The following is a 14,568-nucleotide window of genomic DNA, read 5'->3' as shown; positions in this document are numbered from 1 at the left end:
CTTTATGCTCTAAATTTAAAGTATTTATGTAATCCCTTTACATGCATCTATTTACTATTGCTATTTTTACTTTTATTCAGTAACGTTTTATTTATTTGTGTATTACATTTTGCTCAAACCCCTGGCGATTGTTCGCTGGAATTTGTACTTCTTTCTGTATTATAAAGCATTTTCTAATAAAGTTTATATTAAAAAAAGTGAAGAAGTTCCAAAGCTGTGAACTTCTCAAAGGCTCTTTATTCAGCTTTCTATCTCCTGCTCAGTGATTGGTAGAGCCAGTTAGCAAGATGAGAGCAGCGATTGGCTCAGGGCTCTGCCAATCACACTGCAAACACTCTCCAACTTCCTCTGTCCTCCTTTCCTGGTGCAGCCTGAGAGAAGGGAGGGGAACTGTTTTCTTTTTTCTGTGAGAGAAGCCGGGCACTTCCTCACAATGCTCCTCACCACCTGTCCTTGACTTAGTGAACGCGGACAGACTCAGACTCTACCAGCAGTCTTTCTTCGGAGGTTTTCTTCCTACCTGTGGTGCTTCAGCAAAGAAGTGGAAGAGGGAAGCGCTGCATGCCGGTGCAGATTCTCAGTCATCCTGGGGAAACGTTCATCCTCTGGCAGTGAGAGCTCTGATGGGAGGCAGCTCTGACTCTGGCTGGGACTGGGGATGCTGAACGGAGGGAGGGAGGGCCTGTTTGAGCTGGGACAGCAGCTCCAGCAGCAGGGGGAGTACCAGGCCGCCCTCCACTGCTTCCTCAGCTGCCTGCTGGGACTGACCCACGTCCAGAGCTTCACCTCTCTGCCCAACTGCCTGCACCAGGTGAGCTGGATGGCAGCAACACACAGCTTTCTCCATTCACAATCAGATGCTTTCTCAGCCCTCCACAAACATTTACACCACTTCATCTGGGCAACATCTAATACAGGGGCGGAGCTAGATGGGGGGCCAGGGGTGGCTAGGCCACCCTTAGTCAATCAGTGGGCACCCCTACCATTTATTTCCCTCTAATAGAAATGGGGGCAACAATAATAATCTGTGGAATATTCGAAACATTAAATTTTTTTATATATTAACAACTACTTGACAGCAAAAAAAAACAACAAAAAAACTGTGTTTAATTATGCATGTCAATATAGTAAAATTCAAAATGATAAGTACAGAAATAGATATTGTGTTTTATGGGGTAAAGAGAAAATGATCTCTCAAGTCATCTAGGAGTCTTCAGTGAAATCATAGATAAATAACTATTTTAATAAAAACTTATTAAATTATTAATTTAGTACTTGTAAATATCAATTTTATGCAGAATGATTATTAATAGAAGTAGGTAAGTAATGACAATGGAAAAGATGTTCACCCAAACCTCAAACCTGAAAGACTTTTATCCACTATACCTTTTATCTAGAAAGCAGGGATGTTTGAAAATATTTGTCTATTTGTTAGCAAAGGCTGCGGGTATAGTATAGTTTGTCTTTACTTAGAAAATATAGATGTTTGCTTGTTAGTTTTCCTGTTGGAGCGGTGTAGATTGACCGTGACTATCTACTTTCGGCCATCCCTCCGTGTACATTGGTTATTGCCTGGCCCCCCTTATAAAAAAATTTCTGGCTCCGCCTCTGATCAAAGAATCTCACAGCACAAAGTCTGTACAGAGAGGATCACCTCTGTAAACCAATAGGTGTCCAGTTACACCTTATATCCCACTAAATGTTAGCCTCTTTAGTGCTATAAGATGCCTTTATACTCTAAAACTGATAACATATCAGGGTGTTTTTATAAAGTTCCTTCATTGTAGCAGTGCTGTAGTGTTTTTTTCCATGTGGTAGTACATGAAGGAATGTGCCAGATGTCAAAACACTGGTTTCACTCTAGAACTTTACAACAAGCAGGATGATGTTTCCCAGACCTGCCAGGCGACTGGGAGAGCACTATTACATGCTGGAACAACTCAAACAATGAATTCACACCTCCAGACTAGAATGCTAAGTTATATCAGACATGGAAATTCATTATATATGTATAAAAGAAACAGTGAAAAAAGTTAATCAGATTCATAAATAAAAAACAACCTAATAAACAGCCTTTAAATGCATGTTTTTGTCACAAATCAGTATATTTTTGTTTTGGATTGAAGAAAAAAAAACAAAACAGAATAATTAACTTACAAACAAAAAAAATAAAACAATAAAAAACTGCTAAAAATAAGATTGAATGACAAATTCTCCTATTTATTTATCAATTTTGCTAAATCTTTTCCTGACTCATATAAGATTAGGAATTCCCTGTGTTCTGCTTTGTCAGGATCGGGTATCTTTTGTTGTAAAGACACCATCGCAGAAATTAGCTAACTGTCTTGGAATTACTGTAAATGTTAGGGATTCAGTCAGGTTATCATTTGCCAAAATAATCTGAAAAATAACTCATACCATTAGGTACATTTTGAAACATCTAGCAAGTGGAGGAAAGAAAGGCAATCGCACAGTACTTTGTGAAATGAACTGATGCTTTGTTTGGCTTTGCTGTAATATCTACCCAGAGTTTAATGGCATGACGTAGCCTTATGACATAAAAAAATATATATATAGAACTACTAAGTTAAAGCATCTCTAGCTTCATTCATTTGGGTTATTTAGCTCAGTTCAAATGTATTTATTATATTTATATTTTGCCAATTCACAACACATGTAGTTACAATACACTTAAAGCATTTTTGTGAAGTGTTTGGGACTTATCACATAATTTAGTAGCTGTTTACATACTTTTCTATATTGATATCTCCTCAAACAAATTATTTCAGACATTCTTCCAATTTTGAGTTAGTTTAAAATGACCTACAGTAATGAAAACAGTTTTATTATTTTTATTTATTATAACCCCTGTTGGTCTCAGCAGATGGCCGCTCACACTGAGTCTGATTCTGCTGACGGTTTCTTCCTGTTAAAAGGGAGTTTTTCCTCTCCACTGTCGCTACAAGAATGCCTAGTGTGAGAGATTGTCTTTGAGTCATTGAGTTGATGCAATCAACTGGTTTTCCTTAGATAGAAAACTAATAAATTAGACTCTATGATCTGGCTGAATTAAGTGGCTTGAGATGACATGTGTTGTGAATTGGCGCTATATAAATAAACTGCATTGAAATTATTTAAATTTGATTTATCAACATCCACAATCCAACCACTTGGTCTTCCAAATAGTTAACTATAATTACATTAAAACACTTTTACTACAAAACACACTTCTGTCATCTGCAAACAGTGTAAATTGATGTACTGTTGAAAACCTGAGTTACTGAAAACCAAGTTTGTTTTGTGTTCTCTACTTCACAGATTGCTGAACTCTTCATCACTGAAAAAAACTGTATCCTTTTCTAACAACCCCCCAAAACTCTGGTTTCGCTTCTCATGTTGCCTTTAAAAAAAAAAAACTAAGATTGTCCCAGTCAGCTAACTAAAAAGCTACATTATTAGCTTTGTGAGGCAAACATGCAGGAGGCGTGTCAAAAGCCAGGACAATGGATGATGTCTACCATTTGTAAAAGGTGATAAAAACAGGAGGGAATGAGCGGATGTCTCTGGGCAAGTTCATAATAACCCATTTGTCCTAGAATGCCACATGCTTTGTGTGTTTGTCTCTTAAGAGGATTTGTGGGCTCTTATCTCAGTACAACAGAATGGGAGCACGCTAATTAACCTGTATCTGAGGCAGGAAGCTCATGCATGGATTTCCACTTCACTACCACTATAAACTACAGCAGTACAGGACATGGAGATAATAGAAAGGTGTTGTTTTTCAGGATATATTACGCCTGGAGCTCCCCTTCTTGTTATTGAGATACTCCAGTGCTTAACGTAGCCAGCTCAGGTTATCTACCTCAGCATGGCTTTACCTATATCTGTCTACAATTAGACCATTTATAGAACCTTGGACTATCGGTGGCGACTGTCCAGCAAAATCCCAACATGCTTAATATACCATGAGGGTTAATTCTTTTAAGTTATGTCATTAATAGTAATAATTATAACCTGATTTAAACCTGTCCACAAATTTGTCATGATTTTTCAATTGTGCTCCTTGGTCTTTATGATATGCTCAACGTAGCTCTAAATAGCTGTTGTATTACACATAGTTAAAGGATATTTTCAAATGAAATTATCTTTAATATCTTTGGCCGTGCTTGATTTTTAAAGAAAATGGAGCTCTTATTTTTTTAAGTAATGGAACACCATATCACGTCATTTCACTTTATAATCAAAGACTACTTAAAGTTTTTGGCTGCACTGAGGGGAAAAGAGGGAAAAACATTTAGTCGACATGGATACTATTGCAAAGCACTGCAGGGTTTTTCACTTCTATGGCAGGAGCTGAGGCTGCAGAGCTGTGCTCCTTCAGCAGCTGCACTCTGAAGTGAAAGGTCAGCGTAAATAGGAACCAGGATGTGGGAACTCTAGATTTTCACACAAATGTTTTATGAGAACAAAAATGCCAGCTTCTCCTCTCATGTTTTTCTACTCAGGCTATAAATACATCCCCAGAAAAAAAGTGATTTAAATATTCAAATCAAACTACTTTCATGCTGATGTGAACAATTTAGAACACACAAAAAAACTGGGTCACAAACTGTGGCCCAATGTTTTATATTAGAAAAGAAAACGAAAATTGTCTTTTCATTGTTTATAGGGATATCCTGATCAGATATTGATGTTAGATATTACTCTGATAACTAATATCAGACTATATAGGCTTGCATCAGGAATCTACAATATTGTTGATTGAGACACTGCTTCTGTTTAAGGTTAATGTAACCCATAAATTAATGAAATATGAGTCAATTGTTCTCATAGCTCCCAAAGGATGATGGTCTTGCAGAGGTGTGGACTAACATTAAATTGAAAACTGAATTGATCTTAAAGGTATTATGGAGGATTTCGGGAATTTTTTAAAAGAGCCGACCTCTCCACTTTAAAAGAAAATGTGCATGCACAACCCTGTACCCGCTTCAGAGAGAGAACACTTATTAAACGTGTGAGATTTCTCCTCTCGCACGCTCTGTTTAAAAATTGCTGTTCTCATAGCTCAAGCTTACTGTGCCCCAACGTCCACCCTAAGCGCCTAATCCCTCAATCATTGTATAGAGCGGAGACTATATAGTGGACTTTATATCGCACTCAGTTAACTGTCCATTTGGACAGATGATTGCTACTTTTTACTCCCCATTGGTCATGTAACTCCTCCTCCTAGGCGCGGTGCCTGCGCCATCTTTGTTATTAGTCGCCGCTGTCAGGTAGTGGCAGCCTATGGCGACAATGGGCCCTGGTGACAGCAAATCCCATAATGCTTTGCGAGGAAGGCTCTCTGTGCAAAGCATTCCAGAATATATCTGCATGTTCTTAGACCTTCATAGAAACTTTTTCTGTCACGACCGTCGGCCATTTTCAAAGAACCTCAGTGGGGGAAAAGAGAAACTGTTTGTTGTTGCAAAACTTTAGTTTTTTTGAATAGCAAACTGTACGCCAACCTACATTTAAAGTCAATTCAGATTAAAAATGCTTTATTATCCCAAAGGGAAATTAAATGTTGCAGTAACTCCTCTGGCTTTCTTCAAGTTGTTGTAGATGTAGATCGATGCAGGCATGATGGATTTCCAGTAGTGGTCTCTCTTGCACTGGTTCTGGAGAAGCCTTTGACTGAAGATACTCCATTGTTTTTTAACAATCAATCGAAGATGATGCTCAGTGTTGTCCATAATGTTCTTCATTTTATGAAGAACAATTTTTTGTGAAATCATCCTTTGAGTTTCTATAGGAGTTCCTAGAAACAAGCTGGCCTTTTTATTAGCTTTTTGAGCTTTGTTTCAAGTGTTACCCCGACAGATTATGGTGATGATGCTCCTTCCCTTCTTGTAGACGGCTTCTGTTGCGTCTCAAGTTGAGTTTGTTGTCCAGATGAACACCAAGGTATTAGTGCTTCTCCGCCACCTTTACTTCTTCTCATATGATGTTAATAAGATTTGTCTTGTTCCTGTGTCTTCTGAAATCTACAATCATCTTGCATGGTTTTTTTTTCATATTCAGGAACAGATGATTGTTTCAACATCATGTATGTTTGCAGACTCCCTATCATAGTTGCTTTTGCATACAGCCAATATGTTAATTAACAGAAATGTCTGGAGTGAAGGGAGCCTGGAATTATACTATTCACAGTGACATTAATGCTTCATGTGTACAGTGGGGGAACGATGCAAATGTTTGCACTTTCATATGTTTTTGTTTTCTGTAATGTAGAACTTCAGCTGTTTGCTACATTTGTGTAATTTATTTTTGTTGTTGTTTTTTGAATCTGGATTTGACTAGCATCATCAATGTGCATTAATGTATAATGATGTCTGGAAGATTAAAGGCTGCTTGACAATAGAGCAGCTGTCAGCTTTCCTATCAACAATGAGCTTCTTACTGTTGACCTCACTAAAGGTGAAGAGCTGGAGCTAGGTACAGGAACCGTGGATATAATTAGACGATTTTGGATGCAGCCGTTACCTACTAGAGGTGGAAATGTTTGAACTAATCTTTGTACATGTCTTTTAACTCTCTGGACCCGGATGTTCCACCCGTTCCTAGAGGTAGAATTTACAGATTTAGCTTTACCTGATTAAGGAGTACTAATGCCAATGAAAACTTTTGTAACAAGCTTAAACCTATGCCTGAGACAGTCATTGACAGCGATCATCATATTTTAGCTGCAGTTCTTTGAGTCAACCTTTTGACTCATGTAGTGTTCAGCATTGTTTCATTTTACACAAATTCAGTTACAATTCTGATTTCTTGTTTTGAATTTGGTTTCTCATTCTTTTAAGAAAAGAATGATATACAGGTGCTGGTCATAAAATTAGAATATCATGAAAAAGTAGATTGATTTCAGTAATTCCATTTAAAAAGTGAAACTTGTATATTATATTCATACATTACATACAAACTCATATATTTCAGGTGTTTATTTTGTTTAATTTTGATGATTACAAATGACAACAAATGAAAATCTCAAATTCATCATATCAGAAAATTAGAATATTACTGAAGACCAATAAAAACAAAGGATTTATAGAAATGTTGGCCAACTGAAAAGTATGAACATGAAAAGTATGAGCATGTACAGCACTCAGTATTTAGTTGGGCCTCCTTTGGCCTGTATTACTGCAGCAATGCGGCGTGGCATGGAGTCGATCAGTCTGTGGCACTGCTCAGGTGTTATGATAGCCCAGGTTGCTCTAATAGTGGCTTTTAGCTCTTCTGAATTGTTGGGTCTGGTGTATTGCATCTTCTTCTTCACAATACCCCATAGATTTTCTATGGGGTTAAGGTCAGGAGAGTTTGCTGGCCAATTAAGAACAGGGATACCATGGTCCTTCAACCAGGTACTGGTAGCTTTGGCACTGTGTGCAGGTGCCAAGTCCTGTTGGAAAATGAAATCTGCATCTCCAAAAAGTTGGTCAGCTGCAGGAAGCATGAAGTGCTCTAAAACTTCCTGGTATGTGGCTGCGTTGACCCTGGACCTCAGAAAACACAATGGACCAACACCAGCAGATGACATGGCACCCCAAACCATCACTGACTGTGGAAACTTTACACTGGACTTCAAGCAACGTGGATGAAGTGCCTCTCTTCTTTTCCTCCAGACTCTGGGACCTTGATTTCCAAAGGAAATGCAAAATTTACTTTCATCAGAGAACATGACTTTGGACCACTCACCAGCAGTCCAGTCCTGTTTCTCTTTAGACGCTTCTGACGCTGTCTGTGGTTCAAGAGTGGCTTGACACAAGGAATGCGACAGCAGAAACCCATGTCTTTCATACGTCTGTGTGTGGTGGTTCTTGAAGCACTCACTCCAGCTGCAGTCCACTCTTTGTGAATCTCCCCCACATTTTTGAATGGGTTTTGTTTCACAATCCTCTCCAGGGTGCGGTTATCTCTCTTGCTTGTACACTTTTTTCGACCACATCTTTTCCTTCCCTTCGCCTCTCTATTAATGTGCTTGGACACTGAGCTCTGTGAACAGCCAGCCTCTTTAGCGATGACCTTTTGTGTCTTGCCCTCCTTGTGCAAGGTGTCGATGGTCGTCTTTTGGACAACTGTCAAGTCAGCAGTCTTCCCCATGATTGTGTAGCCTATAGAACTAGACTGAAAGACCATTTAAAGGCTTTTGCAGGTGGTTTGAGTTAATTAGCTGATTAGAGTGTGGCACCAGGGGCCATCAATTTTGAACCTTTTCACAATATTCTAATTTTCTGATATGATGAATTTGAGATTTTCATTTGTTGTCATTTGTAATCATCAAAATTAAACAAAATAAACATCTGAAATATATGAGTTTGTATGTAATGTATGAATATAATATACAAGTTTCACTTTTTAAATGGAATTACTGAAATCAATCTACTTTTTCATGATATTCTAATTTTATGACCAGCACCTGTAAGTTAACATGTTAGAAATGAGCTGATCCAACTGGAGTTCTGTCTGGATGAAACTGTCTGAACTCAATGAGATTTAAATCCTTGAATATTTAACTTTGTGTGAATGTTGATATAAGTGATCAAATAATTGTTTTCAACTGGTACATAAATATCAAACCTATGAACTCTGATATAAATGAAAAAAAAAAGTTATTTTCACAGTTACATTTTCACATGGAACTTTATTGTTCAAACCTTATTAAAATACATTTATAGATCCAGTTTTATATGCTGCAGGTAGGGCTTTGTATGTGATGATTTTAATAACCTGATTCTGACTGTGATGCTGTGTTCTGCTGAGTTTCTGAGCTCAGCAGGAAGGCATCCTGACAGAATTTCTATCTTCAGCGTCATTTGCTGCAACTCCGTTCCACTCAACTAGATGTGGAAGTAGTGATGTTTTACTTTTTTTGGACAGAGCAATGATTAGATTTTATTCTCCAATGTTCAGTTAATGGGTTTTACCATTTGAAACTAATCCCAAAATAGCTAAAATAAGCAAAGGATGAAGTTACATTTAAAATGATGTAAAAGTTTGGCAGATCTATGTTAAAGTTCTTCTTATTCTTAATTTATTCTTTTGTAATTTTATGCTTTTGTAAATATCCACATAGTTTGTTAGGATTTGACACCTTTAGTTAAGTGTCTTGCAGCTGTATAGGGTACATACTCTTTGATAAGTCATGCTATTGAAAACTTACCAAAATAGAAGGGTATGCACTTTGCAATGGGTTAACATCTAATAGGTTTCATGAAGGGTCATGTTGGTACACGCTTTGGTCTCTGCACGTGCGATCTGATTTGCCTTTGAGGTTTCCAGTGCATGCTGTTGTTTTATTTTTTTCCTGGGGTCCAGTTACCATTTCAAAGCAGAGGTTGTTCCTAGGACAGGATTGAGCGAGGTTCCTGTTGTTAAATTGTTCAGAGAAGTTAAAAATAGCTGGCAGAAGAAGGGCTCTGACCTTTGATGATGTTTCATCCCTTTTAGTCTCTTGCACAGATGGTCCACCCGCCATAGTCCCAGCTGCCAGGCGTCTCCTGGTGCTATTTTTTTTTTTTTTTTAAGCGTACCAAAATAAAGCATCCTTGTAAAAGTGTTTCATGGGGGACTTTTATTTTTAAAGGTTTTGCACTCGTGTATCTGCTGTGTATTTTCCCTCATGCGTTGGACTTTTTATCTTTATGCAGTATAATACAGCTTTCATACAGTCACCTTTGCAATTATGTCAATAAACCATCAGTGTTATAGCAATGGATAAGCACTATACTGTAGTAATGAAGTGCAGTTTGACTTATTCTTCAATGAAAACCACCTAGGTAAAATTGAATAGGGAGCATCTCTGAAAACAAATGTTTACCATCGATTGGACAAAGAAGCCATGATCTAAACCCCTGTATTACCGCCCTGGTTGTATGTTTAGCATTGTTGCCCTGATGCAGCATTGGCTTGCATTATCCAACAGATTTTGTGTCAGAATTTAACTCCTGTCTTCCCATCGACTCTGTGCAAATGTCTTTGCTGAGGAAGAGTCCCCACAGCATTATGATGCCTCTAACATACCATATTTCTACCATTTGTTTTGTTTGGAGTACTGTGGAGAGGTGTTAGATTCCCATCAGCCTTAGATTTTGCACAAAGACAGTTTGATACTGCTTTGGTCTTTTCAGACATGGTAATGTTTCTGTCTTCAGGAGTGGCGGCTTAGTGGTAAGGGCATTGAGCTTGGAATCCTGAGGTTCTTTGTTCGAGTCCCACTCCCACAGACTTATGGGTCTCTGAAAAAAGACCCTGAACCCCACACTGCTCCCCGGGTACCACACAATGGCAGCCCACTGCTCTCTAAGGGGATGGGTTAAATGCAGAGAGCTCATTTTGTTGAGGGGTAGTGTTTGCCTATTGGTCAGAGCAGTGAGCTTGCTCTGAGAAAGTTGCAAGCACCCGGTTCAATCCCCACAGCCTGCACTCTGGGTCTCCGAGCTAGACTCTTAACCCCACACTGCTCCCCGGGTGCCATACAATGGCAGCCCGCTTCTCCATTGTGAGATCAATAAAGTTCAATTTATTTATTTTTTTCTTTTCTTTTGTTCTTATCGAACAAAGCTGCTCACTCTTTCCCTTTCATGACCGTGGTTTGGCACCATTTGGGGTTTATATGACTTTTTAACAATGGGGGTTCTTTTTGCTGCTCTTCTACATTTGTTAAACTTTTCCAGTGAGCATATATTTGCTGTCTCAAAGCATAGTTGCAGCCAAAGTCACCATCGGGTCCTATGGCTACTTCTCTGATCAATGCTCTACTTTTTTGCCCAGTCAAATCTTTCTGATATCCTGGTAGGATTGCCGTTTGGCAAATGCACTGGATTTTATTTAAGTTAGTTCAAAGTGAGCTGGATACACAATTGTAAATATTTTTATTGGGAGAAAAAGGGACATTTCCCTTCCACCTTAAAACTTTGCACTGTTTTTGATTGGATCCATTACATAGATTCCCTTTAAAGTACATATCAGTTGTGATTGTGATATGGCAACATGCAATAAAGTAGAATAGCATGGATTATTTCATGTAGGACATGGTTTTTCCATTTTCTCTACAATTATTGATTTGATGATCATTTTGTTTTTTAATATTTTAACATGTATTGTTCTTGTAACAACATCAGGTAATCCTGCCGCTTCCAGGAGAGATAATCCGTTGTTTTAATTCTTAAACTTGTTAAAAGTTTTGGTATAATTGCCATTTGGATTAACAACACCAATACAAAGTGAGCTGATTTGGTTGTAATTTATATTCATGGGAAAGTGGGGCACCTAAAAAGAGACTGCAGGGTTTATTTTAAGCACCCTACATCCCCCTTGGTCATTAGATTCATCTGACAAACATCAATGGTGTCCTTTTACAGTGACAAGAACATGAAGTGCCTGGAATGCTTTTGCAAAGTGAGCTATTTTTAGGATGTTTTTCAGTCTTCTTAAGAAAACAAAAAAAAAATGTAATGTCTATTTAAAATCATTTGAACTGAAATTAGAAACATAACGGATTAAATCTTGCACCAAAATAATGGTAGGATGTAGCAAGTGTTGCCAAATGTGTTTACTACAGTATATATTGTGTGATTTAGGCACAGATTGACAGGATCCTTTGGGTTGTTGCATCTTCTGTTTGGCCTGAATGGCTGTTCTCCAGCATGATGGAAAAAAGAAACGTGACGGCTGTTTTTAACTTTCACACTGACTAATCCTGTTGACATCCAAGACCAGTCCTTCACCTATATAAACAGATGGGAAAGCCCTCCAGTTCATCCAAGCTGAAAAGATGTTCTACGAAGTAGCATTGATCGAGCTCACCGCTCTTCATGGAAGCCCAGGTGAGGATTTTTTCTTTCTTTTAATTTTCAGGGAACATTTCTTGGAAAGTGAGCACAAACAGAGACAATGTTGTGCAATAGTAGACTTTGATTTGTGTTTTTAGGCCCGAGCAGCATAGCGCTGCGAAGGCCTATTGTATTTCGAAAGTTTCTTATTATTATTATTAGGCCCGAGCAGCATAGCGCTGCGAAGGCCTATTGTATTTCGAAAGTTTCTTATTATTAGGCCCGAGCAGCAAAGCGCTGCGAAGGCCTATTGTATTTCGAAAGTTTCTTATTATTATTTTTCTTTTCTCACTTCGAACGCATTTTACAGGGACTTCGCATATTCAAAAACTCAGGAAAACGTGGCAGTAAATTGTCCCCCGCGTGAAATAGCCGGTCTATAATGGAATCCAAAATGGCCGCCCCCAAATTACGCCACAGCGCCCCCTAACGTGAGTTGGGGGAAACTGTAAGTCCCAGAGATCTGAACTTTGGCACACAGGTACATCTCCTCAAATCATGAAAAAAAGTCTCTTGGAGGTATGCTCTAAAACCCACAGGAAGTCAGCCATTTTGGGTCAAAGTGCGATTTTTGGCCATTTTTCATTTTCGCTCATGTCGAACTTTAACGAACTCCTCCTAGGGATAATGAGCTATCGGCTTCAAACTCGGTAATTATGCAGTTAAGGCATTGGAGATTAAAAGTTATCAAAGGTTTTCGTTTTTGAGCATGTTTAAGGGGTCCCCAGGGGCCCCAAAGTTAGGCTACTTTTGAAGAATTTCAAAGTTGAATAACTTTTACAAAAAAAATTCAAATCAAACCAAGTTTGGCAGTAAGGAGCCCCTTTGGGTGCTTGACCATACTGGATGGTCAAATGATGACATCATCTAAGCCCCGCCCCCTAAGGGAAGAAAGTCACTTTTTTCACTTGGGAGGGTCCCTTTCAGTCATTTTAAACACCAGCACCTTGAAACTTTGTCAGATGATAGAAAACATGTTGGTCTAACTTCGTTTAAAGCACAAAGATTTTGAGTTAAATGATGTTGCCATGGTGACCTGGCAAAGTCAGGCGTTTCGCCGTGACCATACTTTTGGCTCTCATCTCCTCATAGATCCTTCAATCTGCACCAAAGTCACTAGGATGGAACTTGGTCCAAGCCCACACAAGAATCTAGGCCAATAATCGATGGGCGTGGCTTACTTTCTATACAGCGCCCCCTAGAAAAACTAAAACGACCAGCCCCAAGCCATGCAATGACTTAGGATTATGAAAGTTGGCACACCTGTTACACACCCCAGGACCTACAAAAAAGCCTCTTGGACCCATGGTCTAAACCCCACAGGAAGTCGGCCATTTTGGATTGAAGTTCAAATTTTCACCGTAATTTAGCATTTTATAGCCTCTATATTTGAACGAACTCCTCCTACAGCTTTTGAGTCACAGGCTTCAAACTAACTCCAACTTGACTTGAGGCATTGGGGATTAAAAGTTATCAAAGGAATTTTTCTACATCAAAGCATGTGGGCGTGGCCAGGCGTCAAACTTGGTCATTAGACAGGGAAACAAAGGGTAAGCCCCGTGCCATGTTATGACTGAGAGTTCTGAAACTTGGACCACTTATGTAACCCCTCAGGACCTACAAAAAAGTCTCTTGGGGCCATGGTCCAAATCACACAGGAAGTCGGCCATTTTGAATCAAAACAATCACTTTGCTTTTTTACCTTCGTGACCTATTTGAGCGAACTCCTCCTAGAGCTTTTGAGTTACAGACTTTATATTCACTGTATAATGACTTGAGACATTGGGGATCAAAAGTTATCAAAGGAATTTTTCTACATCAAAGCATGTGGGCGTGGCCAAGCGCAAAAATTGGTCACTAGGCAGTGAAACAAAGGGTAAGCCCCATGCCATGTTATGACTGAGAGATATGAAACTTGGACCACCTATGTAACCCCTTAGGACCTACAAAAAAGCCTCTTGGGGCCATGGTCCAAACCCCACAGGAAGTCAGCCATTTTGAATCAAAACAATCACTTTGCTTTTTTACCTTCGTTACCTGTTTGAGCAAACTCCTCCTAGACCGTTTGAGTTACAGAGTTCAAACTTACTCCACCTTGAGCTGAGGTACGGGGGATCAAAAGTTATCAAAGGAATTTTTCTACATCAAAGCATGTGGGCGTGGCCAAGTGTCAAATGTGGTCCCTTTGCTATGAAACACAATGCAAATCCCAGGCCATTTTTTTAATGAGAGTTATGAAATTTGGTACACATATGTAACCCATCAGGACCTAAAAAAGTTATATTGGAGCCATGGTCTAAACCCCACAGGAAGTCCGCCATTTTGAATCAAAGCCATCATTAGCTTTTTCATCTTTATATTGTATGTTAGCTAACTCCTCCTTGAGCGATTGGGCTGCAAACTTCTAACTTGCTGAGCCTAGACTTAAGACATAAGGGATCAAAAGTTATCAAAAGATTTTTGCTGTGACAAACCATGTCGGCATGGCCAAGCATCAAAATTAGACTTCTCGCCATTAGAGTATGACTAAACTGCCTCAGGCCCTGCTTTTATTAAGGATTATTAAATCTGTATAACGCAACAGGATGCTCAAAAAAGTCAATTAAAGCCATGGTCCACACCCAACAAGAAGTCAGCCATTTTGGATCAAAGTTACCATTTTCTTTTTTTAAGTCATGACATATCTGAGTGAAGGGCT

The 14,568-nt window shown here is 38.9% G+C and overlaps 1 protein-coding gene across 1 annotated transcript in view; it reads left to right on the top strand.

Moving 5' to 3' along the window:
• The first annotated feature begins 349 nt into the window (after positions 1-349).
• Positions 350-14,568, top strand: part of cunh14orf180 (chromosome unknown C14orf180 homolog) — a 33,034-nt gene continuing 18,815 nt past the window's right edge. Inside the window, exons 1-3 of the mRNA XM_038290664.1 lie at positions 350-811; positions 3,319-3,349; positions 11,778-11,864. Of these exons, the coding sequence (XP_038146592.1) occupies positions 659-811; positions 3,319-3,349; positions 11,778-11,864 (271 nt within the window). The 5' untranslated portion in view covers positions 350-658. The remainder of the gene's footprint in view (positions 812-3,318; positions 3,350-11,777; positions 11,865-14,568) is intronic.

This window comes from Cyprinodon tularosa, unplaced genomic scaffold, assembly GCF_016077235.1.
Source record: "Cyprinodon tularosa strain WSP-4 unplaced genomic scaffold, ASM1607723v1 ctg286, whole genome shotgun sequence".
NCBI lineage: Eukaryota > Metazoa > Chordata > Actinopteri > Cyprinodontiformes > Cyprinodontidae > Cyprinodon > Cyprinodon tularosa.
The sequence above is the reverse complement of the archived record's forward strand: the minus strand, read 5'-3'. Positions and strand labels throughout refer to the sequence as shown.